Below are 27,855 nucleotides of genomic sequence, written 5' to 3' on the forward strand. Positions count from 1 at the left end.
GCGGCCGGAGCCCCGCGCCCGGGCTAGAGCCGGGCCGCCCGCATGCCCGCCCGTCGGCCCGTCCGTCTGTCGGTCCGCGGGTCGTCCGCGAGTCCTCCCCCCACCCCTCCCGCCCTCCCCGCTGTCACCTTCCTCCGCCGCCGCCTGCGCGCCCACACCTGGGCGCCGCGCCCCGCCCTCGGCCCCGCCCCCCGACGGACGGGCAGGTGAGCGCCGGCCAATGGGAGACACGACTGGAGGTGAAGGTGGGAGGGCGGAGGCGCGCGGGGGCGGGACCAACCCTCTGCCAGGAAGTAGGGGGGCGGGCCCCGAAGAGTAAACTCCTGACGGGGCTGGGCAAGGGGGTCTTCCTGCGGGGGCCGGGAAGGCTGCCTAGATCTCCGCGCGGCCCCAGACCCAGCCCTATCGGGCCCTTCGCCGGCCCCTAACCTAGGTAGGGGATGCCCGGGGCAGTCCAGCTTCCGTCGCCCCCTGGGACAGCGACTGCCTCTCCCTCAGCTCGGGGAGAGGAGGCTGGAGATGCCCACGGGCCCGGAGCCGGATGGGAGTTGTAGTCCCTCTCTCCCCGGGATGCCCGTCGCGCTTGGCACACCCCCCACCCCCAACAGCCGGGGAGGACCTCGCTAGTTTCTGATTTCGTTTTATTTGTATCGTTACAGCCGACCTGGGAGACAGGTGGGTGAGGCAGGGATGGTTACACCCATTTGGCAGATGGACACACTGAGGCTTGAGAAGGACGAAGTTCTGAATGGAGAGGCTGAGGGTGAGGAGGCCCCGCAGCTAGACCCTGGAGTGGGGCTGGGCTGGCAACTCCACCACAGGCTTTTCAAGACTAGGCGGGAGCAAGGCCTGTAGCCGGCCTGGAACATAAGGGCCAAGGAGAGGTGGACGCTGGGCTAGAGGAGGTGGGAGAGGGGAGGGACTGATTCTGTCCAGTGGCATTTCTGATTTCTGCCCAGCTGTCTGCAGCTGGGTTGGACTAGACGCCATGGGACTGTGGGTCTGTCCAAGAGGAGGGAACAAAGGGTGGGGCATTTTAGTGGCTCTAAACAACAAATTCTTCCATTAAAAGATCTTTGGGGCATTTGCCTGCCCCCTCAGACGAGAATCTCCTTGAGTCCGACAGGGTCATTGCCAGCGTCGACGGGGGAGGCACTCTGTGAATGTCTGCGGAGCTGAACTGAGCCTCCCTGGCAGCACACAGGGAACTGTCAGGTCTCCCATTTGCTGTCCTCTGAGACCAGCCCTGGGGCTGCCCTGTGCCACCGTCTGCGAAATGGGGAGATGGAGCCAGGCTGTCTCACTCACTCCTGGCAGGAGTGGGGGCAGGAGTTTGGGAGCTCTCACCTGAAGCGCTCTGGGTCCTCCTAATGGGGCGGGAGGGCTGGGGTGGGGCCCACAGGAAGATTCCCCCCACTACAGACCACCGGGGGGCGCCAGAGACCACAGGAGGGCCAGGTGCTCAGGACAAGCCCAAGTGCCCATCTCCTAAGAAACTAGAGGGTAGGCAAGGTGTCCTGGGTGGGAAGATGGGCCATTCCTCGCTGCCCCTCTTGGACACCCTGATTCCGTGCCCCCAGCCCACCACAGCCCCCAGGGGCCAGCAGTCACGGGCCAACCAGTGAGGCCTTTGGGTCCTGGATCCCTCCAAAGGCCACATGTGGCAAGTCCCTAGCCTCTATGAATGCTGGTCTCAGACAAGGCTGTCCTCTTGCCCACAAGACTCCATCCCCACAGGGGTGCCTGGGTGGCTCAGCCCACCTTTTGGTGACCTGAATGCCTGGAATTCCTGCCTTTTGGGGGGGGTCCCTATGAAAACCATCACAATAGGGGCACCTGGGACTCCTGATCTTGGGGTTGTAAATTCAAGCCCCAGGGTGTAGAGATTACTTAAGTGGCTCAGTCGTTAAGCGTTAAGCGTCTGCCTTGGGCTCAGGTCGTGATCCCAGGGTCCTGCTCAGCGGGGAGCCTGCTTCTACTTCTCCCTCTGCCTGTTGCTCCCCCTGCTTGTGCTCCCTCTGTCAAATAAATAAATAAAATCTTAAAAGAAAAAAAAGAAAAGAAAAAAAAATCTTGGGGTACCTGGGTGGCTCAGTTGGTTAAGCGTCTGCCTTCAGCTCAGGTCATGATCCCAGGGTCCCGGGATGGAGCCCCACCTCGGGCTGCCTGCTCAGCGGTGAGCCTGCTTCTCCTTCTGCCCCTACCCCTGCTCTTGCTTTCTCTGTCTCTGTCTCTCTCTCAAATAAATAAATAAAATCTTAAAAGAAAAAAGAAGAAAATTAAAAATCTTAAAAAGAAAAAAAGATTCCATCCCCACATAGGACAGCTGAGGGGAAACTGAGTCACGGGCAGCAAAAACGGAGTCCTGCTGAGGTCTGCTTGGGCCTTGCTGGGACTGGCGCTTGGCACTCCCTGCCCATCCAGTACTTGATTCTATTTGGTCCTGTATTTTTTTTTGGTCACATCCTTGTTCCAGGCCTCAGTTTCCTTGTCTGTAAAAGGGGGTTGGGCTCCCCTGTGGCTCCAAGATCAGAAAGCCCCTCAGGACTCAGTCGGTGCCTGAACTCCTGCTCCAGCCTCCACAAGCCGCCTGTGCTCCAGCCCTGACAGCAGAAAGTTCTTGCACGCAGCACTGCTTTGCCTCAATTGATCTGTTCTCGGAGCTTGCGTGAGCCAGACTGTCGCCAAGGCCACAGGTCCTTGCCCCAGGGAGCCCTGCATGGGGCGAGGATCCTGGCCCAGCCCCGTTGGTGCTCGGTGGGTGAGCGAGCAGGAGACCCCCACTACCTCCCTCTTCCCCGCTGCCTTCTCGGTCACTGCTTGTGTGAGGCCCACCCATGTGCAGGGGCACCTGTTCCCCCCCCACCACCTCTTCCCCCCTCTGAGTCCCTTTGGTGCTGAGGTGCCGGCGCTATCTCTCCCCCGGCCCTGTGACGAGCAGATCGCCGGGATAACACCTTACATTCCATCCCTGCGGTACTTCTGAGCATTTCAAAGTGACTGCAGATCTGTTATCCTCACCAGGAGGGGGTTATTATTTCCCTCCCTTGGTAGATTAATACCTGGAGGCTGGGGAGGTGGGCGGTGCCAGCTTGCCTCCTGACGCTGGCAGCGGGAGGGGCTGGCAGCGGGAGGGCAGCATGTCGTGCCCAGATGCTGGGGACGGGGGTGAGGAAAGGCCAAACCACAGTGGACTGGACACAGACCTTCTGCCAAGGGCCTTAGATGGTGAGACCCAGGCCTAGCGCGGGAGAGAGCCCGGCCCAGATAAGGGGGCCCCGAGTAAGTGACAGGGAACCCAGCTTCTCCCATAACCAGGGCATAGCCCCCTGGGTCGGCGAGGGGACCAGAAGCAAGACAGGCACCAGTGTCTCTTGCACCCACAGCCACATCTTAGGCCTCCCCAGCCTGGTCTGTGGCTCCCCGTCCCCCCGGGGTCCAGCGAGACGCAGCCCCAGGGGCTGAGGCTGAGCCCGTCCCAGCCGTGCCCGGGGAAGCCGCTCTCTGCACAGGGTCCTGTGGGGCTAACTAGACCGCCAGACTGCCCTTACCCTTGGCTACACCAGAAGTGGTGACCCACTCCCGCCCCAGAGAGCCAGGGGAAAACCGAGAGGCTGGCCGCGGCGTCATACAGGCCGGCCTACTGTTGACCGGGCATGTGGCCTTAGGCAAGTCACTTCCTCTCTCCCTGGGCCACTGTCTCTGTGCACAAGGGAGAACTGCCCAGCTCAGGCGTGAGGGGCAATTGGTCCACAGTCTGGCCACCAACGTTTGCTGGCGCTTGTCTGTCTAGGAAAAGTGCATGTGGTTGGGGGAGGTGGGGGGGCCGCTGCGTCCCGCTGCTCAGGCACTCGGGTTTTATTTTAGCGTCTATTGGGGTGGCTTTTCGGGGAGAGGCTGATAGAGATGGTGGGGTTGAAGGCCCCCACTCCCCGAGCTACTCTTGGCAGCCCCGCGTGCCCCCTCCCCCGCCCTCCCAGCACACCAGGGGTGTGTCCTTTGTAAAGTCCGAAGCTCCAAATGGCTGGACAGATGGTGATTTCATCATCCTGGTTTTTCTTCCAAAAACCCTCTCTGTGCTGCTCCAGCACGCTATAGGGGCTCCCACGCTCCACACAGCGGCTGCAGCCCCGCGTGGTTTTGTAATTAGCAATGCCTCCGGGTGCACAGGAAGCCGGGCCCTGCGCCCCCTTGGCCACCACCCCTCTGGCCTATGGGCGCCAGCCAGTCTGCGAGCTGCTTCAGGGAAGGGTGGGTCCTGCCTGCTTTGTTCTGGGAGTTGGGTGCGGTGCAGAGCTCCCTGCACCCACCCTTCCCACCCCCCGGAGCCACCTCGGGGGGCCACCGGAGCGGGCACCCCAGGGGCCCTGCGTCTGTGAAGCTGGGGTCCCTGCATTTGGTGCATGAAGAAACAGCCTCGGGAAGGGAGAGGCTGAGTCCTACCAAGTGGCCGAGCTGGGATGCGAACTCCGGCCCGCCTGGCCTGAGGCAGGCCTTCTGTGTACTTTCTCAGCCGGGGTGGTTTGATCTCAGAGGGGCAGGAGTGGTGGCTGGGTGTCCTAATCCTATCATGACCCGGTGGCTTTGAGCAAGTCCTGTGACCAACCCGTTTGAGATAAGAACAGGACACTGGGTTGGAGTCAGGGTTTACTCTTTTGTTTACTAAGGAGTTGAAGGAATGTTGATTCTGCTAAGTTCTCACGAGGAACGTCAGTGTGTAAACAGAGCTGCCAGGGTATTGGGGGGGGGGGGCTCAGTCGGTGAACCGTCTGCCTTCGGCTCAGGTCATGATCTCAGGGTCCAGGGACGGAGCCCTATATCAGGCTCCCTGCTCAGTGGGCGACTCTGCTTCTCCCTCTGCCTGCCCTGCCGCTCCCCCTGCTTGTGCTCTCTCTCAAATGAATAAATAATCTTAAAAAGAAACAAACAAACAGGGGCGCCTGGGTGGCTCAGTCGTTAAGCGGCCACCTTCAGCTCAGGGCACGATCCCGGGGTCCTGGGATCGAGCCCCACATCGGGCTCCTCTGCTGAGAGTCTGCTTCTTCCTCTTCCACTCCGCCTGCCTGTGTTCCCTCTCTCGCTGGCTGTCTCTGTCAAATAAATAAATAAAATCTTTAAAAAAAAAAACAAAAAAAACCGCAAAACAGAGCTGCCGAGCGGGGAGCTATACAGGGGGTGAGCCCCAGTGTCCCCCCGGGTGCTGGACTTTGAGGTGCCACATGGGCAGATGGCCCCAAATACACCCCATTTCCAGAGCTCTGGGGGCCGGGTACGAACAGCCCCCTGAGCCCCTGACTAGTCTCTGAAGAGGGGTCTTTTGCCCAGGATTCTGGCCATGGAGGGGGGGGAGGAGAAACGGAGGGGGGGCCGGCCCTCAGGAGGGTGGCCACACTTGAACCTCAGGCTGGGAGGAGACACCCCCCCAAATATAAAACACAGACAGGGGGCATGAGCTCCGAAGCAGCAGGGGGCAGACACCTGCTAGGGCCTCTCCTCCCAGCCTCAGATGGGCAGCCATTTCCTGGGACAGGGCCTCTCACCCACCTTCCGTGAGAACTCCGAGTTACGTTTTCTTTCTCTAACAGCTTGAACAAGCACACTCCTCCTCTTGAGGTGACCCCTGGAAGTTGAGGGCTGCCCCAAGCCTTTAAGGCCCTGGGCTGGAGTGACTGTGTTGGACCTTCCGTGTGGGGGTCTCAAACCTGAGTCTTTAGTGCAGACTTTGGGGGCACAGGGAGCTTTTCCTTTTTTTTTTTTTCCCCTTTAAGATTTTGTCAGAGAGCAGGAGCAGGGGGAGCGGCAGGCAGAGGGAGGAACAGGCTCCCGGCTGAGCAGGGAGCCCGATGTGGGGCTCCGTCCCTGGACCCTGAGATCATGACCTGAGCCGAAGGCAGACACTCAACCCACTGAACACCCAGGCGCCCCGCGAGCTTTTCCTTTGTAAAGGCTGCTTTCGAGCGCTCGTGCCTTGGACTCGGGCAGACTGGGTTTGAGTCTCCCAGCTCTCCCCAGTCTCCGGTTCCTGGCTGTGAAATGGGAAAAAGTGACCTCCCAGGTCTTGAAGGTCAAGGCAAACCTTCTGAGTGGTAATAGGAGGGCAGGCGAGCCCCCGCTGGCTCGGCCACTGGCCATCAAAAGCCACGGGCACCTGTTGTGTCCTGCCTTTTGCCACACACGTGCCGGCCTGGCCCGGCCTCCACCCCTACCGCGCCTCGAGTGTTCTATGTCCCAGGGCGCATCGGCTTTTGATTTGTCACGTTCCCTCCGCTGGTACCAACAGTCCCCGACCCTGGCGGGCCCGGCCCTTCCTAATTGCGTCGTTTGTGTCGCTGGTGTGTCCGCTCGGCCTGTCTCCGAGCCACCCTGGGGCGAGCGTGGAGCACAGTAAACCCTTGTCTGCTTGACCCCTCCCAGTGCCGAGCGCCCCGTGGTGCCCCCGGCTGCCCAAGGCTGGGGAGGGGCCCAGGTTGGAGGTGAAGCTGTGAAGGTGGTAGAATTCGGGTGCCTTCTCCCCCAGCCCCTGGGGGGCCAGCCTAGTCTCAGTCATCCTGACTTCACCCCATTCCCCCACCACAGATAAACTACTCCTCGCTCAGCCCAGACTGGCACGAGGATTGGGGGTGGTCGGCAGCCCCACTGCAAGCCTCACTCTGTTAATAAATAGGAGGCAGCAGCTGCCGCCGAGCTGAGAGTCACGGGGCAGGGACGCTGCCGCACCCCGGCCCTCTGGACGCTCTGCCGGTGTCCCAGCAGGCGCTGTGTGGGCCTGGGCCCCTGGAAGACACAACTACGCACCAAAAGCCAGCCGCAGCACAATTAAACTTTTTTTTTTTTTAATGCAAGAAAAAAAAGTTGTCTTCGGTTGCTTTTTCCTCCCACAAGCAAGTGTGGGTGAGCCAGGGCCCCTCGCAGGGGTGGGCTGAGGCCAGCTGCAGGAACTCAGACCCCGCGGGGCCCAGAGAGCAGCACTGGAGGGCTGGGGGAAGAGGTCCGACGGAGGGGTCCCTGAGACCCACCCTGGCAGTGCCTGGTGGGAAGCTTGCCCCCGCTGCCAGGGGCTCCAGCAAGGAGCCAGTGAGCGAAGAGCACCCCGGCCCCCGAGGCTGGGCCGGGAAAGCCCGGCCAAGGCAAAGCTGATGGTGAGGCGGCCTGCCCTGGCTGCTCGCTGCCTCCAGTCCCTCCTTCCTCAGCCTGGAGGAAGGTGATTCTAAGGGCATCCAAGACACCCGCTGCTCTCCTCTGCCCGATGGGACGAGAGAGCTCCCGTGGGGAATGAATGGAGGTATAAAGAGGGAAGGGACAGGGTTGTCCCGGCTCTCTGCTGTCTGGACGCTAAGCCCGGGCTGCAGCACCAAGCCACGCCAGACTCGTGAAGGCCCACCACCCATCCCAGGTGGGGGAGGAGGTACACCAGAATGTTCCAAGAAAGGGAAAGGGAGAGAAGCAGGAAACACAAACTGTGGGGTCCCTGACAGGGTGCACTCTGCTCATCCAACGGCTCCCGGGTGGAGCTGGCCCTCGCTGGAGTGTGGGAAAGGAGACAAAAATCACAGCTTCTGAACAAGAGGTGGGGAAGTTACTGGAAACTTCGGTCAAGTATGAAAGGTGTCACTTTACAGAACAAAACTAGCTTGTTATGTTTTTCTGGGAGACGTTCTCGCATCCCTCATCCCCTGGACCTCATAAAAAAGGGAGTTGGGCTGGCTTCTGTGACTGTCAAGCTGGGGGGGTGGGTGGGATGTGAGAGCAAAGAGCAGAGCCCGTGCATAGGGGGCCACCGGGGAGGGCAAGGCAGAAGGCACCAAAAGTGGCTTAATCCAGGAGCATGGGAGGGGGCAGAGCCGGACAGGGACAGAGCCACTGGCCCAGTGAAGCAGCAGTCAGCTTAGAAACAAACTGGAATCCTGAGGTTCCTGTCTACACACGGCCCCGGGGTCCCCACAGCTGCCGGGGAAGGGGGCGGCGAGCCACGGTGGGCAGAGCCGGAGGCAAGGACGGGGAAGGACAGGGCTCGTGTGTATGGGGCTGTCAGACGGAGGAGGCAAGAAAGAACGCTGCCTCTAACGTTATATATTAAAAATATCCATAGTTCTTGTGCACAAAATTCCATCATTCACATACAAGTATCACCCGCCTCCCTGCTGGGCCCGGGAACAGCCTGAAAAGAAAGATGGTGATTTTCCTTCCGAGGAGACACTGCTCCATCTTTATGGCCCCTCCCCTCCCCCCAGTGGCCCGGGGCCAGGCGGTCAGGGCCGTCACTCGTGCCTCCGCTTGGAGGGCGGGATCAGGTGTGGGGGCAGGTCGGCGGGCAGCTCGTGGCCCTCCAGCTTGACCTTGATGAGGTGATTGGCCAGTGCGAACTCCTCGTCATCCAGCAGCCCGTCCTTGTCCACATCGGCCAGCTTCCAGATCTTCCCCAGCACCGTGTTGGGCAGCTTGGACTTCACCATCTCCTTCTTGGCGTTGGCGCCCGTGATCTTGCCGTTGACGGGCGACAGCGTGTAGAAGATCTCATCGTAGGTGGGCTTGTCCTTGCCCACCACCCACTCCACGTCGTCGATGCCCTCGCCGGCCCCCTCGCCGTAGCCGTGCCCAAAGGGCCCGTTCATGGTGCCGTCGAAGGCGCCGCCCTTCACAGCCTGGGAGGGCATCAGGGACTCCTCCTGGCGCACCATCACCATGAGCCGGGCGATGTCGTTGGCCAGCATGTCGTCCACGGTGTCCAGCAGCTTGGGCTTCAAGGCCTGGAACTTGCTGAAGTCCTGAGTCTGCAGGAGCTCCTGCAGTAGGCAGGGAGGGGGGAAGGGCCGGGTCAGGTCCGCTAGGACCCCAGGCGGAGCGGCCGGGGCAGGGGCTCCCAAGCCACAGAGCCGGCCCCAGGTCACGACCCCACCCTGGCTTGCCCTCAGCCTGGGCTCCCCGGGTCTGTGAAGCGGAGGTCCCCTCCCTGGAGGGGCCAGGACGGTGCCGGAGGGCCTGCGCCCCGCCCGTCCCCGAGCGCTCAGGTGAGTCACCACATTCCCCTCTGCGGTGTCACGGCCTGGGGTGGGGTGCGGCTGCTGAACTCGGGGGCTCCCAGCGGGGAGGCCCCGGCCCAGGGAGGGCGAGCGGGACAGCCATACCTGCATCTTGCGGAGGCTCGGGAAGTCCCCGGGGGAGATCTGATGCTCCCGCTCGATCTTCTGGTAGATCTCGCCCAAGTTGTTCACCAGCTCCTTCTTTTTGCTCTCTTTCCCGAACACGTTGGGCATCTCCTTCTTGAGGGAGCTGATGATGTAGGCGTGGACCTGGAGAACAGGCAAGGGCGGCCGTCAGGTGCTTCCGGGGCCCCATCTCAGGGGGGGCCTGCGCCAGGCTGCCCCAGAAGGCTGGGACCGTCCCCGGGGGCTGCCCGAAGCAGCCCAGGGCTCGTTTTCTCCGGGGCGCCAGGAGCACCCCCAGCTTCCCCTCCTGCAGCACGCGCGCACCGGTGGCCGCTGAGGTCGAGCTCACACAACTCCAGCACGGCCGGAGCTCAGCTCAGTTTATCACCCGGACAGCTCAGAATGAGGAAGGATTAGGAAAACCACATGAGGCTTCGCGCAGATGTTTTGAAGTTTATCTAAGCTCAGTACCTTACTTCGACGTTTGCCAACGAAGGGCGGCACACCCTTGTTTCCCCACAGTGGGCTGGTAACGCTGGACACCCTCCAAGGCCACGGGCCCTCGGATCCCTCTGCCTTGCCAAGTAAGGACCGGGCGTGAAGGGCTGCAGCCGGCCAGCCTCCCCCTCCCCCACGGCCAGCTCTACCCCATCAAACCCCCCCACTGGCCTGACCCTGCCTGCCCCAGGCTGGGAGCCCGGCTGAGAACGCCCAAGGGAAGCAGGCCTGTCACAGAGCGTGGGAGCCACCGCTCTGCCCAGCACGGCCCGTGCAGGTTGGCACAGAGAGCCACTCACTCCAGGAAAAGGAAACAGTCTGGAATCCACAGGTGCGGGACAAGATCGGAGGCCCCCGGGTTTTCAAGGCCTGGTGACTCAGGGTGTCCATAGGCCAGGCGATTACACACCATTTCTGTAGATGAACGGAGAGCCCGCCCTCTGTTCTGTCCTGGAAGGAGGCTGTGCAAGGGCACAGGCAGCCCTGCCGGGGCGGGGGGCAGGGTGCTGGACAAGGAGGGAGCAGCGCTGCCCTTCCCTGCAGCCTGGAGGCCAGGAGGCAGTGATGCGGGTTCTCTCACAGGTTCCCTCTGCAGAACCAGCTCCCCTCATTGGGAAGGTTCCAGAAGTGAGAGCTGTGGAAAACCGTGCGGCCCTGTATCCCCCAGAGCAGGAGTCTGAAACTTCACTGTGCATGCAGATCTCCAGACGGTTCAGGTGTGTGAGGTGGGGCCTGAGAGCCTGCGTTTCTAGCACGCTCCAATATGCTCCAAGAGCACTTTGGGTAACTAGCGTGGAGCCGCAGACTGGTGGCAGAAGATGAAAGGTCAGCTCTTTTTACTCAAGACAGTGAGCACCAAAACGCTACCTGACTTCAGACCTCGAGATGGCGCGGGGTAGCCTGAGCCACTGTGTGGGGCCCACCGCGGCCTCTCAGAAGCCGGAGCTACACAAGGGCCCCTGGTTCCCTGGAGGCAGGAGCACGGGCCGGGGCTCCTCTTGGCTCTCCCCGGAGGGGGCCTGCCACCCGGACAGGAAGCGCCGTTCCTCAGCCCTTTATACGCGGGAGCCTGGGGTGAGAGTTTCGTGGGCCACAGGACTGCCTCCGCCCAGCCCTAACCCCCAGAGCCCCGAGGCAGGTGTGAACACCCCTGCCGTCCGCGGCCACTTCGTCAGAGAGGCGGTGATGCATGGGGTCCCCGCTGGCAGCATCGGCGACGGGCTCGGGCGGAAGCCGAGCTCCGAGCCCCCCGGATCCGTGACCGGCAGGTGCGCACGGAGGCGGCCTGCGGAATTCTCCAGGCGGGCTCACGACGTGCAGCCGCGCTAAGTCAGGGCACGAGTTCTGCCCCTCCGTGTCTGAGGGGCCCGCTGGCGGCATCAGCCTTCTCTCCCGGCCCAGCCACGCCAGGTCTCCCTGAAGTACAGGGCCAGGCGCTGAGACTCCGAGCTCAAGAGCTCGCGAGCTCGCGGGCAATCCAGACACCGCCACCAGGTGCCAGCGGGCCCTGTGCCTCCACAGAGGGGCGGGGTGCTTTACGAGACCTGTGCGGGCTGAGGCCACCCAGGGTTCTCCCTCGGCCCACAGGCCTGGGCCCCATCTCTCCACTAGCTCCCTCCTGTCCTGGCTTACGCGGCAGCGCCCACCCGCAGCCTCCAGTCGCCTGCTTCTGCGGCGTCCCACGACACAACAAATAAACCGTGCCTGACTTTCCTTTACACGGTCCGCTTTCCCGGTACGACCGGTGCGCGCTGGAAGGGCAGGGACTGTGCGTGTCAGTCCCCACTGTGTCCCCAGCACCCCGCACGTGTGGAGTGCTCAGCAGGCCAGGGAGGGGAAGCCGATGAGGACTGGAGCTGCACCCCCTCCTGCTCCCCACTTCCCAGGCCACCCCTTGGCCCAGTGCTCCCTTCCCGCCTGACGTCTACGTGCATCAAGAAGACTCCGTTGAGAAAGGGCCGCACCCATGGGTGCAGAGAGGACCCGTTCAACACAGGGCAACACAGGTGTGGCTGTGGGTCTGCGGGGATGGGTCTCAGGCACCCCAAAAGCCATGGCAGATCAATCCTGGGGCCCCCCCCCAGCAGCGGGCCCTGCCCCGCCCCGCCCCCGTCTACCTTGGCCAGCCGTGCCCGCTTGATCAGGTCATTGAGCTTCCTGAGGGCGGCGTTTCGGGGCAGAGACTGGATGTCTTTGAAGAGGTCCTGCTCCTCCGCCTCAAACAGCTTGCGGTTGTCAGGGATGAGGAGCGGGTGGGACCAGAAGGAGCCGATGTACACCCTGACCACCTCGGGGGTGTTGATGATCTTGCCCAGGGACCACATGAGAGCCCCGTAGACCCGCATTAGCTGCTGGGTCTCGATCTGGTCGGCTTTGTTCAGCACCACGCGGATCTTGTCCTCGTGGTTCTTGAGGGCCTTGATGACCTCCGAGAACTCGTCAGAGATGTCCAGCTTGTGGGCGTCGAACAGCAGGATGATGCGGTCGACCCGCTCTGCGAACCACTCCAGGACGGCGGCGAAGTCGTAACCTGCGGGAAGAGCGGGGTGAGCTCGGGATCACGGGGTCGGGGGGCAGGCTCCCCGACTCGACCTGGGACTTCTCAGCCTGGGGTCATTTAAATTCCCAGCATGTCCTCAGGGCGTCAGCACAGCAACCCGAGGGTAGGGGCGTCAGGTCCCCCCATTTCTGTACCCATCCAATACGCTCGCCCACGTAACACCTGGCACAGAGAGGTGCACCACAGATAAATAAAGCAAAAGAAGTCACGAAATCCAGGGGCGCCCGGTGGCTCAGTCCATGAAGCGTCTGCCTGCGGCTCAAGTTATGATCCCAGGGTCCTGGGATCGAGCCCCACGTCCGGCACCCTGCTCAGTGCGGAGCCTGCTTCTCCCTCTCCCTCTCCCGCCCTGCTCATGCTCTCGTACTCTCCCTCGTCAAATAAATAAATAAAATCTTAAAAAAAAAAAAAAAAAAAAAAGAAGTCACGAAGTCTGAGCTCTAAAGTGGCTCAGATCGGGGCAAGAGAGAGGAGGGGAGCCCGGCAGCGTGGCGAGAAGAACAGAGACTCGGGGGCTGCCGCCTGCCGGCTAGATGCCCTTCCGCGACAAGGACAGCTAGGAACAGCCATGACACCTGCAGCTGCTGCTCACGGGGTGCTCGTGCTGGGCCCCCCTTCTCCAGGAACCTCATTTACTCTCCACAACAGGGGCTGGCACGCTGCAGCTGGCCCATCACCTGTTCCGTAAACAAGAGTTTTCCTGGGATACGGCCACACTCCTCTGTACCTTCTGGGCCTCTCTTGCCTACAGCCACAGAGTTCAGCTGTTACGACAGAGACCACAGGCCCGCAGGCCAAAAATATTAACCGTGACACTTCAGGAAACTCTGCTGGCTGCTGCTCCACCACCAGCCTACGGAATGCTACACACCACGTCCGCCCTGTAGGTCTTAAATGCTTCTCCGAAATGATGTCGCTGGACTAGATCGAGCCTAGCTCTCCACCGCATGCTATGTTGTCTCCCACCGCCCAGTGGATGCCCCTTGGTGGACGCGGCCACGTGTAGCAGACACTGCTCACCGGAGCTCTTCCTTTAGTAACAGAATGGTCTAGTTCTAGCTGAATTCAGGGCCCCCCAGTTTAAGATCCCATTTTCCAGCCCCGCCTGAGGCAGAAATGTACAGGGTCTATGAAACCTTTGTCCTTTTCCCCCTTCCTGAGGAATGGAATGTAGATGTGATAGCAGGAGCTGGAGCAACCACCTTGAGTTCAGAGATGAAAGCCGAACGTTCAGGATGGCCTTGGACTGTATTTCCTACATAAACTAGCTGATATCTGATTTAAGCCAACGGATTGTTGGGTCTCTCCAACAGCAGTTTAACCTGTACCCTATTTCACAGTCATGCCTCTTCAAAACGCTTTTTCCACTTCTTCCGCTGCCCCCAGAAGAAATGAAGGTTCTATTTCTCATCTTTTATTTACTTTTAAGATATTATTTATTTGAGAGAGTGAGCAAGAGAGAGAGCACAAGCCAGGGGGAGAGGCAGACTCCCTGCTGAACAGGGAGCCTGATGCCAGGCTCGATCCCAGGACCCTGGGCATGACCTGAGCTGAAGGCAGACACTCAACTGACTGAGCCACCCAGGCGCCCCTATTTCTCATCTTTTAGGAATAAAGATGAGGAGATGTAGGAAGACCATGTGACAACAATGGCCTACGAGCCTGGGAAGCTTGGGTCGAAGCCCCTGAGCTACCATTTCCTCTCCGGGTGATTCTGGGCAAGCCTCCTTGTCCCTGGGCTCCTTCTCGTTCTTCACCCACTACCCACAGGCCACCTCAAATACAGCCCAGAGTGCAGTCAAGCCCAGAGTGCAGTCAAGCCCCGGAAAGTAACCCAGAGACACTCCTCTAGAGAAGGGCCCACCAAGCTCCCGTCCTGACAGCCTGCTCCTGGCTAGCTTCCCTTGCAAAAACACGCTCGCAACCCTCCAACCAAGCTGGGATTTAGCCATGTGCTGTCTAGACTGCAGGTTACAGAGAAGTAGCAGGGACAGGGAGAGAACAAAGAAAAGGACAGAGTGACCGATGTGCCACAAGGAGGGACGGCAGCCCTCCCCAGCCCCCAGGTAAGAAGCCCGCTGAGTAGGTCATCAGAGAGGAACTCGGCTGTTCCCGGTCCTGCCAAGCCTCCTGGACCGAATGCAGGTCCGCAGCCAGGCTCCCCAAGAGGCTACCTCCACTCAGGCCAGAACCAGGCCCCCATCACAGGGCTTTAAGATACAGTTAGCACTGTGGGCGTGCCAAAGGGTGAAGGTCGGCTTGGCTGGATAAACAGTCTGGCCGCCAGGCCCCCCAGGTTCAAGTGCGCTTCGGGGCTGTCTGTGTGCCTGGAGCCACGGCGTTCCAAGCCTCTCCCCACACTTAAGCACTCAGAAAGAACACGGGCTCTTAAATAAGATGGGCCTGGATTCGACGCCCGGCGCCGGCCGCTCACTGCGACCTGAAGTTCTTAACTCCCGAGTTACAATGTCTTCATCTGTAAAATTCCAAAAACAACTAACTCGTCCTCCTCTGACCATAGGGGGGATTAGATCAGGTAACGCACGGGGCTCCGAGCACAGGCCCCACAGGCAGGAGGGGCTGAGGGGCCTGGGACAGCATTCCTGGTCAGGAACTGAGAGCAGCCAAAGTTCAGCCTGGTTCTGAGGCCAGGGGCCTGCTTTCGTCCTTGGGGTGAGACACTGGAAACCTCCAGGAAAACCCCAAATTCACTGTTTCTGATGACTCAGCACGGCAGCCTCGCGACGGCAGCAACATGCAGCCTGTCCCCCCAACAGCACAGCCAGGGAACAGGGCTCTGATCAGAAGCAGCCCCTCGAGCGGCTGGTGCTCCTAACCGGGGGGGGGGGGGGGGGGGGGGGGTAGGCACTAAAGCCCCCCCGAATCTGAACCTGAGCCTAGGCAGGGCAGCCATCGGCCTTCCCGAGGCCCGTGCAGAGGGTCGGAAACAGCCGGACCGCCCACTGTCCGTGCTCAGAGGGGGTGAGAAGGCCTAGAGCCAGCACCACAGGCCTCCGGGGCCAGAGGCCACAGCCCCCCCAGCCCCCGGACGGCACGCGCTGGCTCCAAGAGCCAGGGGACGGTGTGCCCGGGGCGAAGCCCCTGCAGAAACCGAGCACGGGAGGGCCGACGAGCAGGCGAGGGATGCGGGCAGGGAGCCCGAGGCACCCTCCCGGGCTGCCCAGCCACCGCCTTTTATGGCCGCCTCTGGGAGCGGCAGGTCAGTGCTGGAAAAGCAATGACTCAGGACTGAATGACAGCTCCCTCTCAGCAAAAAACGAGGCCCAGCTCCTCCCCTGGTCACACTGCTTATCCTCGGACCAGATTCACGCAGCTGGGAAGGCAGCGATGCCAGATGCGAGGTGCTGGGAACGGGGGCGCCCCGATGGGCCGGGCTCCAGCCCAAGTTCGCTTTGGCCCGGGAGTCAGGACCGCGCACAGGGAGCTGAGCTCACCCCCCAGCCCCCACTCAATGTGGCCTCACGCCCCCTCCCGCGCTGGTGGGGGCCCAGGAGGACTCCGCGAAAGAGAAGGGGGAAGGAGTCACCTCTGAGTCATGGCGCCCGAGTCACTGCAGGCAGGGCGGGCGGAGACCCCCAAGTGCCCCCTCCTGCCCTGCCCGCAGTTACCCACCAACACCTCAAGTTGCAGCCAACAGAGCTAAGCCCATTTTTTTTTTTTTTTGCAGGTGAATGAAATTTCCTGTTTATTAGGAAAAATGTTCTCACTTTTGGGGAGGGAGACACGGTGGCTGGCCAAGTACGTCCGCAGGTCACGAAAAGGGTCACGACACTCGGGTGCAGCTGACGTCATCACAGGTGCATAAGCGCGCACAACCACGTGGCTGCAGTCACCGCCAGGCCCATCCGGCACCCACCTGTCCACCAAACCCTCACCTGGCCTGAGACACGGTGTCTCCAAAGACACCGAGGGCTGGACCCACAGCAGCAGCAGCACTGAAGCCTCGACTGAGTCTGCACCTGGCAGGGCGGCCACGGCCACCATGCAGCCTGGAGCGGGCGGCAGGGGACAAGCACAGGGACAAGTGTGCCAGCGCCCCCACCCTCGGCACTGCCCAGTGAGCCTCCAGGCTTCGGGACACACTAGAGGTCAGCCTCAGTGCCGTCTCTCATAAGGGACAAGCTCTCACACAGAAAGTTCTGGGACTTCGGGGACATGATAAAATAAGCCAGGCACAAAAGGCCCAACGCCGCACGATTCCACGCATCCGAAGTCCCTGCAGTCCTGTCCACAGAGACAGAAAGGCGAGCGGTGGGGGCCAGGGGCTGGGGGGAGAGGGAAACGGGCAAACGAGTGGTTAATGGGGATACAGCTTCCGTTTGGAAGACGGAAAAGTCTGAAAGGTGGATGGATGGTGGGGATGGTCACACAACAACACGAATGTACTTGGTGCCATCGGGCCGCGCACCGAGCATGGCTGATGTGGTAAATCTCAGCGCGTGCACAGTCGTGAGGACAGGGTAAGAGGGGACAGAGTCGTCTGGGCGCTCAGGGCGACCAGGCTGAGGGCTGGGCTCGGCCTCGGGAAGGAAGCACACAGGGCCATGTGGACAGGAGGGCCAAATGCGCCGCCCGGCTCCGCTGTTCCCACTAAGCCTCGTCTGGGCCCCTCGGGCTCCTCACCAGGTCTGCCGTCCTGACAAGAGTCCCACTCCCCACGACGGGCAAAGAGGCGGAAGAGAGGAAGTTGTGACAGGTCCTCGCCCTCTCCTGGCACCCTCCAAACACAGGTATCCCAGCAGCTGGGGGAAAAGCTGCTTCACACATTCCAAGTTTCTAGAACATCAACAATAGAGGGCTTGTCTGCAATCAACTTTTGTTTCCTGCCATTCAAGCTGCGTGGGCCTCGGTATTTCTTGCCGTGGCTCCCACCACACACGTTTCCAACTGGTGCTGGGCCCGGGAGAGGGGGCGCAGGACAGCAAGACGAAGACTGAGCTGAGAGGAGCGACATGGTTCCCGAGCTTCCTCCAACAGGGACACTCTTCAGGGAAGGATTTTCCTGGGGTCACTTAGCAGCGAGGAGAAAACCCCACTCCTAGGTATTTACCCAAGAGAAATTAAGAAACTGAAATCCACACTGTATGTAAATGTTCATAGGAGCTTTATTCAAAATTGCCCCAAACTGGAAACTCAAAGGCTCTTCAGCAGCTAACGGCTAAGAACGGAGGGTACATGCACGTGACGGGAGGTATGACGGGTCGACACTCTCAGATACACGATGAACGCCCCAAGCACATGCTAAGTGGAGGACAGGCACGGAAGACCTGTATAGAACATTCTGGAGAAGGCAAAACTTCAGGGATAAGTGTCAGGTCAGTGGGTTGCTGGGGACCAGAGGTGTGCAAAGGGGAGCAGGGAACCTTCCGGGCTGATGCAAAGACAAGATGTTGATCATGGTGGTGGTGGTTACGCAACTGCTTCCTCGAGCTGTGCGCCTAACAAGGGTAAAGAGCTCTGTAGACGTGACCGGGAAATGGGCAAAGGGAGGGGAAGGATGGATGGACTCTGGCATCAGGCCAGCCCTTGAATCCAGAGCCCTCTGGTCGGCAGCGAGCTGCGTGACCCCAGCAGGCCTGTCTTCTCCGTCTGTCACGGGAGGACGTCGGGTCTCCAGCACGCTGGGCTGCTGTGGGCAGCGAGGCAGTGCCTGGCACGCTGGAAGCACTTGGTAAATGTTTGCTCTTATTTACACACAGGAATTGTATTTCGGGCTCAAGGAGTGCAGATTCTGAGGGGTGTGTAGGCGACGAGTGCGTCTCCCGCTCGGAGAATGCCTCGTACCGTCAAGTCTAAATGGAACATTCGCAGGCGCCTGCACCAGCTGCTCCACGGCCGGCTGTCGGCTCGCAGCGTCGGGACGGACAGGTGCCGAGCGCCGGCTGGTACCACTCCTCCGCGGTGGCCCACGCCCCTCAGCAGCGCGGCCGCACTCCCAGCCAAGGCTCGGGCCAAAAGCTGTCCAGGGGACTGGAGTGGGGGGATCATAGGGGGGGCAGGGGCAAGAGGGAGGCTTGGAGGAGGTGGGGGGGGAGGTCCTGGGAAGGAAAACTCTGTCTGAGTCAGTGCTTCCCTAGCCTCTGGCCTCCTCGGGACGTTAGTCAGCAAAAGGTCTTTCTAATGAAAGTCTGGGAATCCCTGGAGTTTGGGGTGTCCACTTGGAATTAGCAGACGCTGGCTGAACATGTCACTGAGCACTAGGCACTAGGGCAAGGGGTTAGCAGGTGGCCGCAGTAACTCCCCAGGGTCCCGGGCTCTTGAGTACTGCGCAGAGGCCTGAACCTTCTGTCATCATCTGTACTGTGGGCGCTGCGAATCCAAGACGGATGCAGCACGTGGCCCAGCCCAAGGCTTGCACGCAACCTCATGGAGCATTCTATGGGCTGCAGGAAACCCTGACCTGGATGGAGGGCTTTTAGGGGTAGGGCAGCTCTGGAGGTGGTCAGTATAAGGGTCAGCAGAAGGGAGGGCTGCCCACAGCACGGCCCCACCTGGGAGTCAGAGGACCCTGGGTCTCGGCCTGGAAGGCCCTACCTGCCTCCTGTGATGGCTTCCAGGCTTGGAGGGGGCCTGGGAACCAGGGACAGTCAGCAGGAGGGCAGGTGAGAAGCTAGGGGACCAGCCAGCCTCGGCCAGAGGTCCTACACCCATCCACAAAGGGTCTGGGGCGGAGGGAGCGATTTCTGGCTAGAAGCAGAGAACAGGGAAAAGGAAGAAGACAGCAGCATGGTTGTTCCAAGCCCTGGACCTCGGGTCCATTTCTGAACTCAGAGTCTGATTTCAGGCCGGAGGAGAAGGCGAAGGTGGCTGCTGCCTCTGTCAGGAGAGCCCGGAAGCCCCGCGTGGTCACCACCCAACAGGGTCAAAGACGTGCCCGATCTGTGCTCTCAACGCTCCTTTGAGTCGGGCCGGAGCATTCCCTCTCAGCCACAGGCTGGCGCAGGCACAGCTCCTGCTGGGCCCGCAGACACACACTAGCCTGTACGGCCTTGCACAAACAACTTAACCTGCCCGAGCCTCGGCCTCCTCATCTGGGAAGCAGCAGTGTCCTCACACGTGCGGCTGTCTGACAGCTAAGGGTCGTGGGTTCCGGAGGCAATGGCGAAACTGGTCTGCAGAAAGGCGGGCACAAAGGCCAGACCCAAGTGTAAGGAACACTTCCCTGCTGACGCAACTCGCACGGGGGAAACCAAGGCACAAAAGTTATGGCCAACTCACAGTCACGTGGTGACAATGTCAGGGAGTATCTGGGGCCATGCTGACCCCCACGCTGGGGCCTCCACCTGAGTGTCCCTGCCCCCCGGAACCAGCTGTGAGAAATCCCTGCTCCAGCTCGTGACTGCGCAGGCACGGGTGGCAACCTGGGAGCCAAGGGTGCCCGCCCCACCGGGCCCCGGATGCCCTTTGGAATGCCCTTTATCAGTCACACAGCACTCAAGAATGAATGTTGTCCCCACAGATCACCTTTCTCTGCTGACACAGGAGAACGCTTATCTTTAAAGTCACTCAGATTAGCACAATGGGGAAGTGCAGCCTGAGACCCCCATGGAGCCCCCTTCTCTTTGCCGGAGTAATTCCCACGGGTCTCTTGCAGAGCCTGGCCTAGATATCCTGACTGCCCTGGGCCTGCACAGCCCCTACGTTATCTTTCCAGACAGTATTTCCTCCACACATTAGGGACCACAGGGAAAAGGGGAAGAAGCCAGGAGGGGCCCAGCAGATAGGGTGGGAACTGGACGTAAGTGTACTTAACAACTCTAACGCACACGAAACCTCCAGAAGAGCCTTCTGTTTCTAGGGAACGAGATCGGCAGACCACAGGCGCATGCTGCTTGCCCAGGACCCGTGCTTTCTGTTGGCCCTATCTTGCTGAGAGGGAAACACCTGCTTTCCATGCTGTCAGCAAAGGGAGCAGACAGGTGAGCTGGCTGGGCAGCCTGGAACGCACTGCCCTCCTCTGACTTCCTCTGCTGGACAGGGCAACACCGGACTTTTGTGATGACTGGTGGGCGGGGCCTCCGAGCAGCCGGCCACCCCTTCCCTGTCCTGCTAGCGGCCACCTCCCCGGAGGTGGTGCCACAGCCTGCACAGCGGAGAGGGACTGTGCCATGGTCTCTCTCCGGCTGACAAAACACCGACACCACATACTGCAGAGCAAATCCCAACTTGGTCACTTGTCATGAGATACTTGAAACCGAGACCTAAGGTTCTGGAGGGAAAGAAACTGTCTAGTAAAATCGGTTCAATCTCACTATTTCACAGAAGGCAGCCCTCCCCCAATCGTAGCAATGCACTTATCTTTAAGCCCCACTCCTCCTTCCTGCCCGTGATGGGGTGTGGGAGGCCTCGTGCGGCTGCCCCAGGACAGAGAGGGGCCACGTCTCACACCTGGAGGGGGGCACAGGCAAGCAGGGGTGAGCCCCGGCATCTCTTGCTGGCCTCCTCCTCCTCCGATTATGTCGCCTGCACAGACAACTTGAGGGCTGGGACTGCCTCGCTGCGCCGCGTCCCTGCCTCCCAGTCAAAGCGCACCATGTCTGCCGATCCACGGCCTGGACAGCCCAGGGAGGCACCGCGGTGGGGCCCGTCCCAGAGAGCAGGTCTGGACATAGCTGTCCACCTTTTCGCCAACCAGGAAAGGAAGCGGGGGGAACATCCCAGCACCCAGGGCCAGGGTGCCCAAAGCAGCAAGCCCTAAACTCCCAGCCCATCCGCCCCGCTGGGCTCTCCGGACCCAGGCTGATTGTCAGAGATGCACGTCCCCGCAGGAGCTCCACAGCACTGCTGGAAACAGTGGTTCTGGGTTCCCTTTCACAAGACGATGTGCGGGGGTTACAAGAACCCTACGCCCTTTCCCTCAAATGCCTTAACTCCCAGCTCCGAAGGCCACAGTGAGCACAGCCTGCTGAGAAGACAATCCTCTTTTGGTGAGCTACTGTCCCTATCCGAAGACGTGCCCACGTCAACTGACCCCTGGGCTGGGAGCCTGCGCGCACCCCAGAGGTGGCTTCGTTCTCTATCCCATGGCCCCAGTCAGAAGCAGCCCCTCCGCCTACTCTTCCAGATCATTACGAAGATAACACTACAGAGCCTCAAAGAAAGTCCCTCTAGGATAACGAAGCCCTGCCTGGAAGCGAACGAAGAATAAATCCCCCCTTGCGGGTCTCTCTCTTTAATGCTTACCAGGCATTTTCTTAAAACCAGCGTGGAACAACAAGAGCAGTAAGAAAGAAAAAACAACCTCGCTTTTTTATTTTTAAAAGTTTTTTTTTTTTTAAAAAGATTTTATTTATTTATTTGAGTGAGCGAGAGAGAAAGAGCAGGGGTGGGGGGCCAAGGGTGAAGCAGGCTCCCGCTGAGCAGGGAGCCTAACACGGGACTTGATCCCAGGGCTCCGGGATCATGACCTGAGCCAAAGACAGACGTTCAACCAACTGAGCCACCCAGGCGCCCCTTACTCTTAAGGTTTATTTAAGTAATCTCTACACTCAACATAGGACTCGAACTCACAACCCTGAGATCAAGAGTCACACACCCCTCAGACTGAGCCAGCCAGGAGCCCCTAGCCCTAGTCTTTTTAGAAGGGGTCCCAAAGCTGCTCCCTTGAGCTCCTAGGAGTGCCTTTATCACTGGGGTGCAGAACCTAAGAGCTTAAACCAGACAGAGAGCAGTTTCAGATGTTCTGATGAAAGCCCTTATTGGCGGGGGGGGGGGGGGGGGCTACAGCCTGGAAAAAAAAAGAACCAAGGTTCTCAGCACTAAGAACAGGGCCCCCCTCGGAGCCACAGCAGACAAACATCCCCCCTATACCAGGCTGTTGGCTTCAAATGCAAAGGTCGCCAATACTGGGCAGCCCAGAGGGAAAGGGGCAAGGGAAAGATCTTCAAGTGAATGACACACAGATCTCCTCAACCCCCGTGTGATCTCCTTTCATTTTCACATTTGCAGCTGCAGGCTCCATTCCCGGCCTGCCAGGAAGCATTCAGGCCCCAGGGCTCCCGCCCTCCACAAAAAGGGCCGGCAGCAGAAATATAACCCAGTTCTGGCTCATCCTGAACCAGACCTTCCGGAAAGCTTGGCGAAGTCGAGACAGGAGGTGACACAACCGGGGGGCCTAGTGCACCCACACTCGGCACAAAAACCTTCCACCGTGCACAGCCCCTGCCCCCGGGGAGGCTGCGGATGTCCACGAGCCCCTAAACCTTTAACAAATTCCTGCAGCTTCCCCTTCCCGCCGGCTTGTTCGGCAGACCCGCTGGGCCTGCCAGGAATTTAGATGGCCTCGGGAAGCAAGGCTTTCACACACCAACTAAGGTGAGGAAGCCCCAGGGCAGCCAGGGCCCGTTCAGAACAGCAGTGCTGGCTGAGGGACCCGGAGCCCAGACACGGAGTGACTTCCCGTGACCTCACAGTCAGCCCAAGGTGCCATCTCGCCAGCCTGCCCTCTTTCCCAGCGTGCCCCGGGGGCTGGAAACCACAAGAGCCATGCGAAATAGGCCGTGCTCTCTCCCGGACAGCGTTTAGTAACCTCAGCAAAGGGAGCCAAGGAAGAGAGGAACTCCTGCCCGCTTGGGGCTCTGCGCGCTGGGCGGACACGGGGCGATGTAAAACGGGTTCTCACTTGGGCTGGGAGGGACCTCGGGGGCAGCATCTGGTCCGCGTCACAGACCACAGATGGAAGGCGCCCTGGGCTGTGTCAGAGCCTGTTTACCTCTGCTGATGCGCTGTTTCTCTCCAGACAGGATCCCGGGGGTGTCGATGATGCTTATGCTGTCCAGGACCGGGTTGGGCAGCTGGGCGCACATGAACCTGCACGGGAGCAAGAGCCGGGAGGGAGACGTCAAGACTCAGCTCTCCTTGCTCTAGAAGCGACGGTGGGGGGGGGGGGGCTTTCGAACACCCTCCTCTCTACCTCTGCCTTCCTTTCCCGAAGCAAGGAATTTAAAGGAGGTTTTCTAGCATTTCCAGAGGTGGCCACTGAACTCCGTGTTGTCTTTTTTATTTTCTTTTTTTAAAGGTTTTATTTATTTGAGAGAGAGCGAGAGAGAGCACACACGAGCAGGGGCAGAGGGAGAAGAAGCAGGCTCCCTCGCTGAGCAAGGAGCCTGATGCGGGGCTCGATCCCAGGACCCTGGGATCATGACCTGAGCTGAAGGTAGACACTCAACCGACTGAGCCACTCAAGTGCCCCCCCCCTTTTTAATGTAGTCTTTTTTTAATTTTATTTATTTGAGAGAGAGAGCATGAGCAGGGCGGAGGAGCAGAGGGAGAGGGAGCCCCATGCAGGGCCTGACCCCAGACCCTGGGATCATGACCTGAGCCGAAGGCAGCTGCTTAACTGACTGAGCCACCCAGGCGCCCCTGAACTTCGTATTGTCTTCACTGGGAATCTAACCAGTGGCCCGAACCGGCCTGCATCAGCATTTCCCTAACATTAGCTTTTCCCCCGGAGCTCAAGAGTTCAACTTTCAAGTTGCTGATGTGTTAGTGAAAACTGCACCAGCCTAGGTCACCATTCAAACTCCAGAAGGGAAACAGAAAGGTGCTACTAGGACTTGGCTAAATTTCCACACACCGAAGGTGGGGAGAGGCTTTCCTACTGCTGCTGGGACCAGCCCACCCCTTCCACCCAGCTGCTTGGATGAAGGGATGGCAGGGGGGCCAATTAAAGCTGGGGGACACATGGGCTGGTTGGCAGGGCTGGGAGTACAGACACCATTCTCGGAAAGCCGGAGCAGGCCAAGGAGGAACGAATGAAGCCAGGGACAGGCTGGCAACTCCTGAGCGAGGACTTAGCCGTGTGTGCCTGAGTTCCCACTGAGCTTAGAACAGCCCAGAACAGCAAGGGGCTGTCCCAACTGATAGCAGAGATTCTTTAATGGACACAGAAAAGGCTCCTTTAAAAACTTCTCTGAAAAAGACACTGTGAGCAAAGAAAATACTGACCCTTTGTCTGTAGGATGCAGGCTTAAAGCTGCCTTTCCAACTGTGGGGAGGAGTCTGAGCTGATAAGGTTCTCCTTTTGGCCCTACCCCCCCCAAGTGACCAGTGGCCAGGCCAGGGGCAGCTGGCCAGGGTGAGGGGTGTTGCCTGCAAGCACACTGGAGCAAAACCAGCTGACCCGCAGACCTTGGACCCGGTCCTCACCGCTGCCAGCAGCAGAGCACGCACGCCCCGGTTACCGGCGCGCTGGACTTGGGGCTCCTGCTAGGGAAGGGTCACGGAGAGCAGACCAAATCAAAAGAACCTGAAGTAGGGACGCCTGGGTGGCTCACTTGGTTAAGCGTCTGCCTTCGGCTCAGGGTCCTGGGATCGAGTCCCGCATCGGGCTCCTTGCCCAGCAGGGAGCCTGCTTGTCCCTCTGCCTGCTCTGCCCGCTGCTCCACCTGCTTGTGCTCTCTCTGACAAATAAATAAATAAAATCTTTAAAAAAAAATAAAAATAAAAGAACCTGAACTAGAAACAGGCTCTGGGAAGTAACAATACATAGAACCGCCTTGTAAAGGAGACCTGTGAGCAAGCTAACATCAGTAAGGCCCAGAAATGAGATGCCCCACAGAGCCTGGTGAGCTTGGTGGGAAACAAAGGAGCAAGCAGTACAGACGCAGCCCGTTTCATTTCTCACCACCAAGGACGCACCGTCTGCATCTCGCCCCTCAAGTGGCTGGTGCCAGCCACACAGTCAGTTTTCACAGGATGCTCTTAGGACATCCTAACTGCAGCCTGCCTTGGTCTGCTCCATTGGATTTTAGCCTTAAAGCAGCCACTTTGGGTAAAAAGGGCAGAAAGTCAAGTTCATGTCTCAATGGGTCTCTTTAAGCTGCCAATAGAGGCTGTGTCAGCCAGAGAAGAGCCCCCTTTGTATGCCCTGGCTAGACGGCCGGCACTCCGTGTACTCCACAGGCTGACACAGCTTGGGGCCCCTGCTCCAGTGCAAATCAGTGGCCCTCTGACCCTCGGCTGATAAGGCCCCTTATGGCAGGGCTGTTAGTGATCGAGCACCCTCTGGAGATGAAGTGGCAAGAGGAAAATCAGGGGCGTCTGGCTGGCTCAGTCAGTAGAGAATGCGACTCTTGATCTCAGGGTCATGGGTTTAAGTCCCATGCTGGGTGTGGAGCCTACTTTAAAAAAAAAAAAAAAAAGGAAACAGAAGTGTGGTTCTTGAATCCTGTGGCACCAACATCATCGGAGTGTCTCTCTTGGACCCAGCATCCCTGACCTGTGCTTTTTTCCCTGGGCAGAAGCAGCAGTAGGTGGTAACCGGATGCGTAAAGGCCAGTCAGGGCGCTGCATTAAGGTTGAGCTTGGCAAATCAGCAGAGCCTTCCGAGCTGGGGCTTCCTGAACCACTGAGATCGGGGTTGCCTAGATGATGTCTGTGATTCCTTCCGACTCTGAAACTTTAGGTCTCCAAAGTCAGAAACAGGTCATGTACCACGTTTCTCCTTTTAAAAACAGTCTGCTCTCACAATCAGAAGCAAAGACCCAAGGACAGAGGTGTACCTACCCCTCCTACTAGCTTCCCAAAGTTCTGTGCGAAAGTCAAGACCTAATAACGCTCGGCATTCCCAGCACGGCAGCCAAACTGTGCACAAGGTCCTATGGCGCCCACCAGCTAACAGGCTGGGCCAATCGCCCGTCTTCGGGCACAGTAATTCTGAGACACAGGTATTCTCTGGAGGAGGGCTCAAGGCTAAGAGGGCCATGCCTCTCACACGAAGGGTTTTACTCAGCTCTAGCCATGACACACAAATGCCATCAATCATAAAAGAGGAGGCTGGGCTTAAATGCCCCAAAGGGGCAAAAAAACAACAGAAGTCTGCCTGCCTTCTCTGTTAAAAGTCAGCTCTGTGCACAGAAGAGGTAGGCTGGCCACTGGCCTGGATCGGAGCAAGCTGGTTCACCCCGTGTGGCTGGACAGTGTCTGGAAAGGAATGTGACCATACAGGGCGGAGACCTGGAAGGCAAGAGTCAAGGATTCTTTCCTAGGCTCTTCCCCTGACACAGACTTTGAAAGGCATGTGGAGTCACTGCTTGAATGGGGGGTTGGCAGGAAAGGCAGATCTGCGAAGTCCTTTGGTATGTCCCTGGGGGTAGGGGTGGGGACAGGGATTTTAGAACCACTGACGAGAGCCTTCGAGCTCCTTTAGAGAAGAGTGAACCTGGCTGTTGGACTCCGTAGGGAGAAGACCCATGTGTTTCATTCCCAGCATCATGAGGGTTAGACTCTCGCAGGATGACCCGGATCACGAAGAGGCAGATTTCATCCATCTAATGGGGGAAACTGAGGCCCAAGCAGGTTAAGGAACTTCCTAGTGAGGGAGTCAGGGCCCAGATCTCATTCCAGGGCTCCCAAGTGCTACAGACTGAGGCTGCTTCCTGAAACCCCTAAAGGAGCACAGACCCTTTCGAGCTGACCCCCGAGGAGAAGTGTTCACACTCCCATCTGTCTGCTACCTCGTGGGCTACCCTCAAACTCAGCAGGCCACAGCAGATCCTCTTTGTCCCTCCCACACAAAACCAGCGGTCCCAGGGGAAGCACAGCACAGCACAGCAGCAAAGGGAATGACTAAAAGTTTCACATATTTTTCCATGACACTTAGCAGCCACTTGAAGGAAGGAGGGGGAAAGGGTTGGTTTGAATGAATTCGGTGCATCCAGTCCGGGACTACACTGGGAGGAGGTGGGGACAGCAATCTCTCACCTTCCCAACGCTGACCCCGGTTCTGAGGGAAGTGGGGCTGGGATCCGCGGGAAGGTTTGGGAGTTAAACTGATAATCTGGAAAATTCTGGGGGTGACAAGCGGGGGAGGGGGCAGCGATACCCATCCCCAGACCCCCGGGTGGGTTTTTGGTGCGAAGCGGCAGGGGCCCTTGTCCCAGGGAGCGGTCGCCGAGGGTCGCTGGGGCCTCGAAGACAAAGGACGAGGAAAAGGAGGTGGGGGCGGGCCGCGGCCGCAGTAGGGTCCAGACCCGAGTGCGGCCCCGGGGGTCCTCCTCTGCCCCCCCCCTCCCCTGGGCAAGGGGCGGGTACCTGTTGAGGAAGGCGTTGCCGAAGGCGTTCAGCTTGCGGAAGGGGCGCCGCGGGTCGACGACGAGCGCGTTGCCCGGCACCACGCCCTCCGTAGGGCCGTGCATGACGGCGATGAAGGAGTCGGTGGTGGGCTCGGGCCCGATGCGCATTCCCGGGAAGTCCTGCTCGATCAGGTGCCGGATGAAGGTGGTCTTGCCCGTGCTGTACTGGCCCACGAGGAGCACCATGGGCTTGTTGTCGAAGTCAGCGTCCTCCAGCGCGGGCGAGTGGAACTCGTGGAAGCGGTAGTGCTCCTCCAGGGGCAGCAGCTTCTGCGCGTACAGCTGCCGCAGCCCCTCGGCCACCGTCTGGAAGAGCTCCGGCTCCTTCTTGCGGCGGGCATCTTTGCTGACCCAGCTGAACATGCTGCCGGGGACGGGACTGGCTGCTGCGGGGCAGAGCGACGGCTGAGAGCGGGGCGAGGGCGCGGAGCCGAGGCGGGGCCCGGCCGGCCGGCGGAGGGGCGGCGGGGCAGGGGGCGGGGAGCGGCCCGCACTGCGCAGGCGCACGGCACGGCCCGCGGAGCTCCCTCTGCGGAGTGGAGCGCGCGCCTCGCCG

General features: G+C 59.7%; 1 protein-coding gene and 1 long non-coding RNA gene across 3 annotated transcripts; one reads left to right on the plus strand and one right to left on the minus strand.

Moving 5' to 3' along the window:
* Window positions 1-111: 111 nt before the first annotated feature.
* Window positions 112-2,432, plus strand: LOC148107891 (uncharacterized). Of its 2 annotated transcripts, none has more exons than XR_015721455.1 (3): window positions 112-206; window positions 660-763; window positions 1,073-2,432. It is a non-coding gene; the product is annotated as an uncharacterized LOC148107891 (long non-coding RNA). The 2 variants fall into 2 exon arrangements; XR_015721454.1 differs by lacking the exon at window positions 112-206 and adding an exon at window positions 256-433.
* A 5,618-nt stretch (window positions 2,433-8,050) lies between these two features.
* EHD1 (EH domain containing 1) lies at window positions 8,051-27,825 on the minus strand. Its single transcript, XM_045775544.2, has 5 exons — window positions 27,259-27,825; window positions 22,937-23,034; window positions 11,762-12,174; window positions 9,126-9,290; window positions 8,051-8,783 (listed from the first exon to the last, which is right to left on the minus strand). The coding sequence occupies exons 1-5, from the start codon at window positions 27,660-27,662 to the stop codon at window positions 8,259-8,261; spliced, it is 1,605 nt and encodes a 534-aa protein (XP_045631500.1). The 5' UTR covers window positions 27,663-27,825; the 3' UTR covers window positions 8,051-8,258.
* Between the last annotated feature and the right edge of the window lie 30 nt (window positions 27,826-27,855).

This window comes from Ursus americanus, chromosome 24 (genome assembly GCF_024610735.1).
Source record: "Ursus americanus isolate L20-20 chromosome 24, mUrsAme1.1.p, whole genome shotgun sequence".
NCBI classification, from domain to species: Eukaryota; Metazoa; Chordata; class Mammalia; order Carnivora; family Ursidae; genus Ursus; species Ursus americanus.

Coding starts and splice junctions, on each gene's coding strand:
- EHD1 (XM_045775544.2), bottom strand. CDS start 27,662: ATGTTCAGCTGGGTCAGCAAAGATGCCCGCCGCAAGAAGGAGCCGGAG. Junction 23,035..27,258: donor GGCAACGCCTTCCTCAACAG/GTACCCGCCCCT, acceptor GCTCCCGTGCAG/GTTCATGTGCGCCCAGCTGC. Junction 12,175..22,936: donor GAAACAGCGCATCAGCAGAG/GTAAACAGGCTC, acceptor CTCTTCCCGCAG/GTTACGACTTCGCCGCCGTC.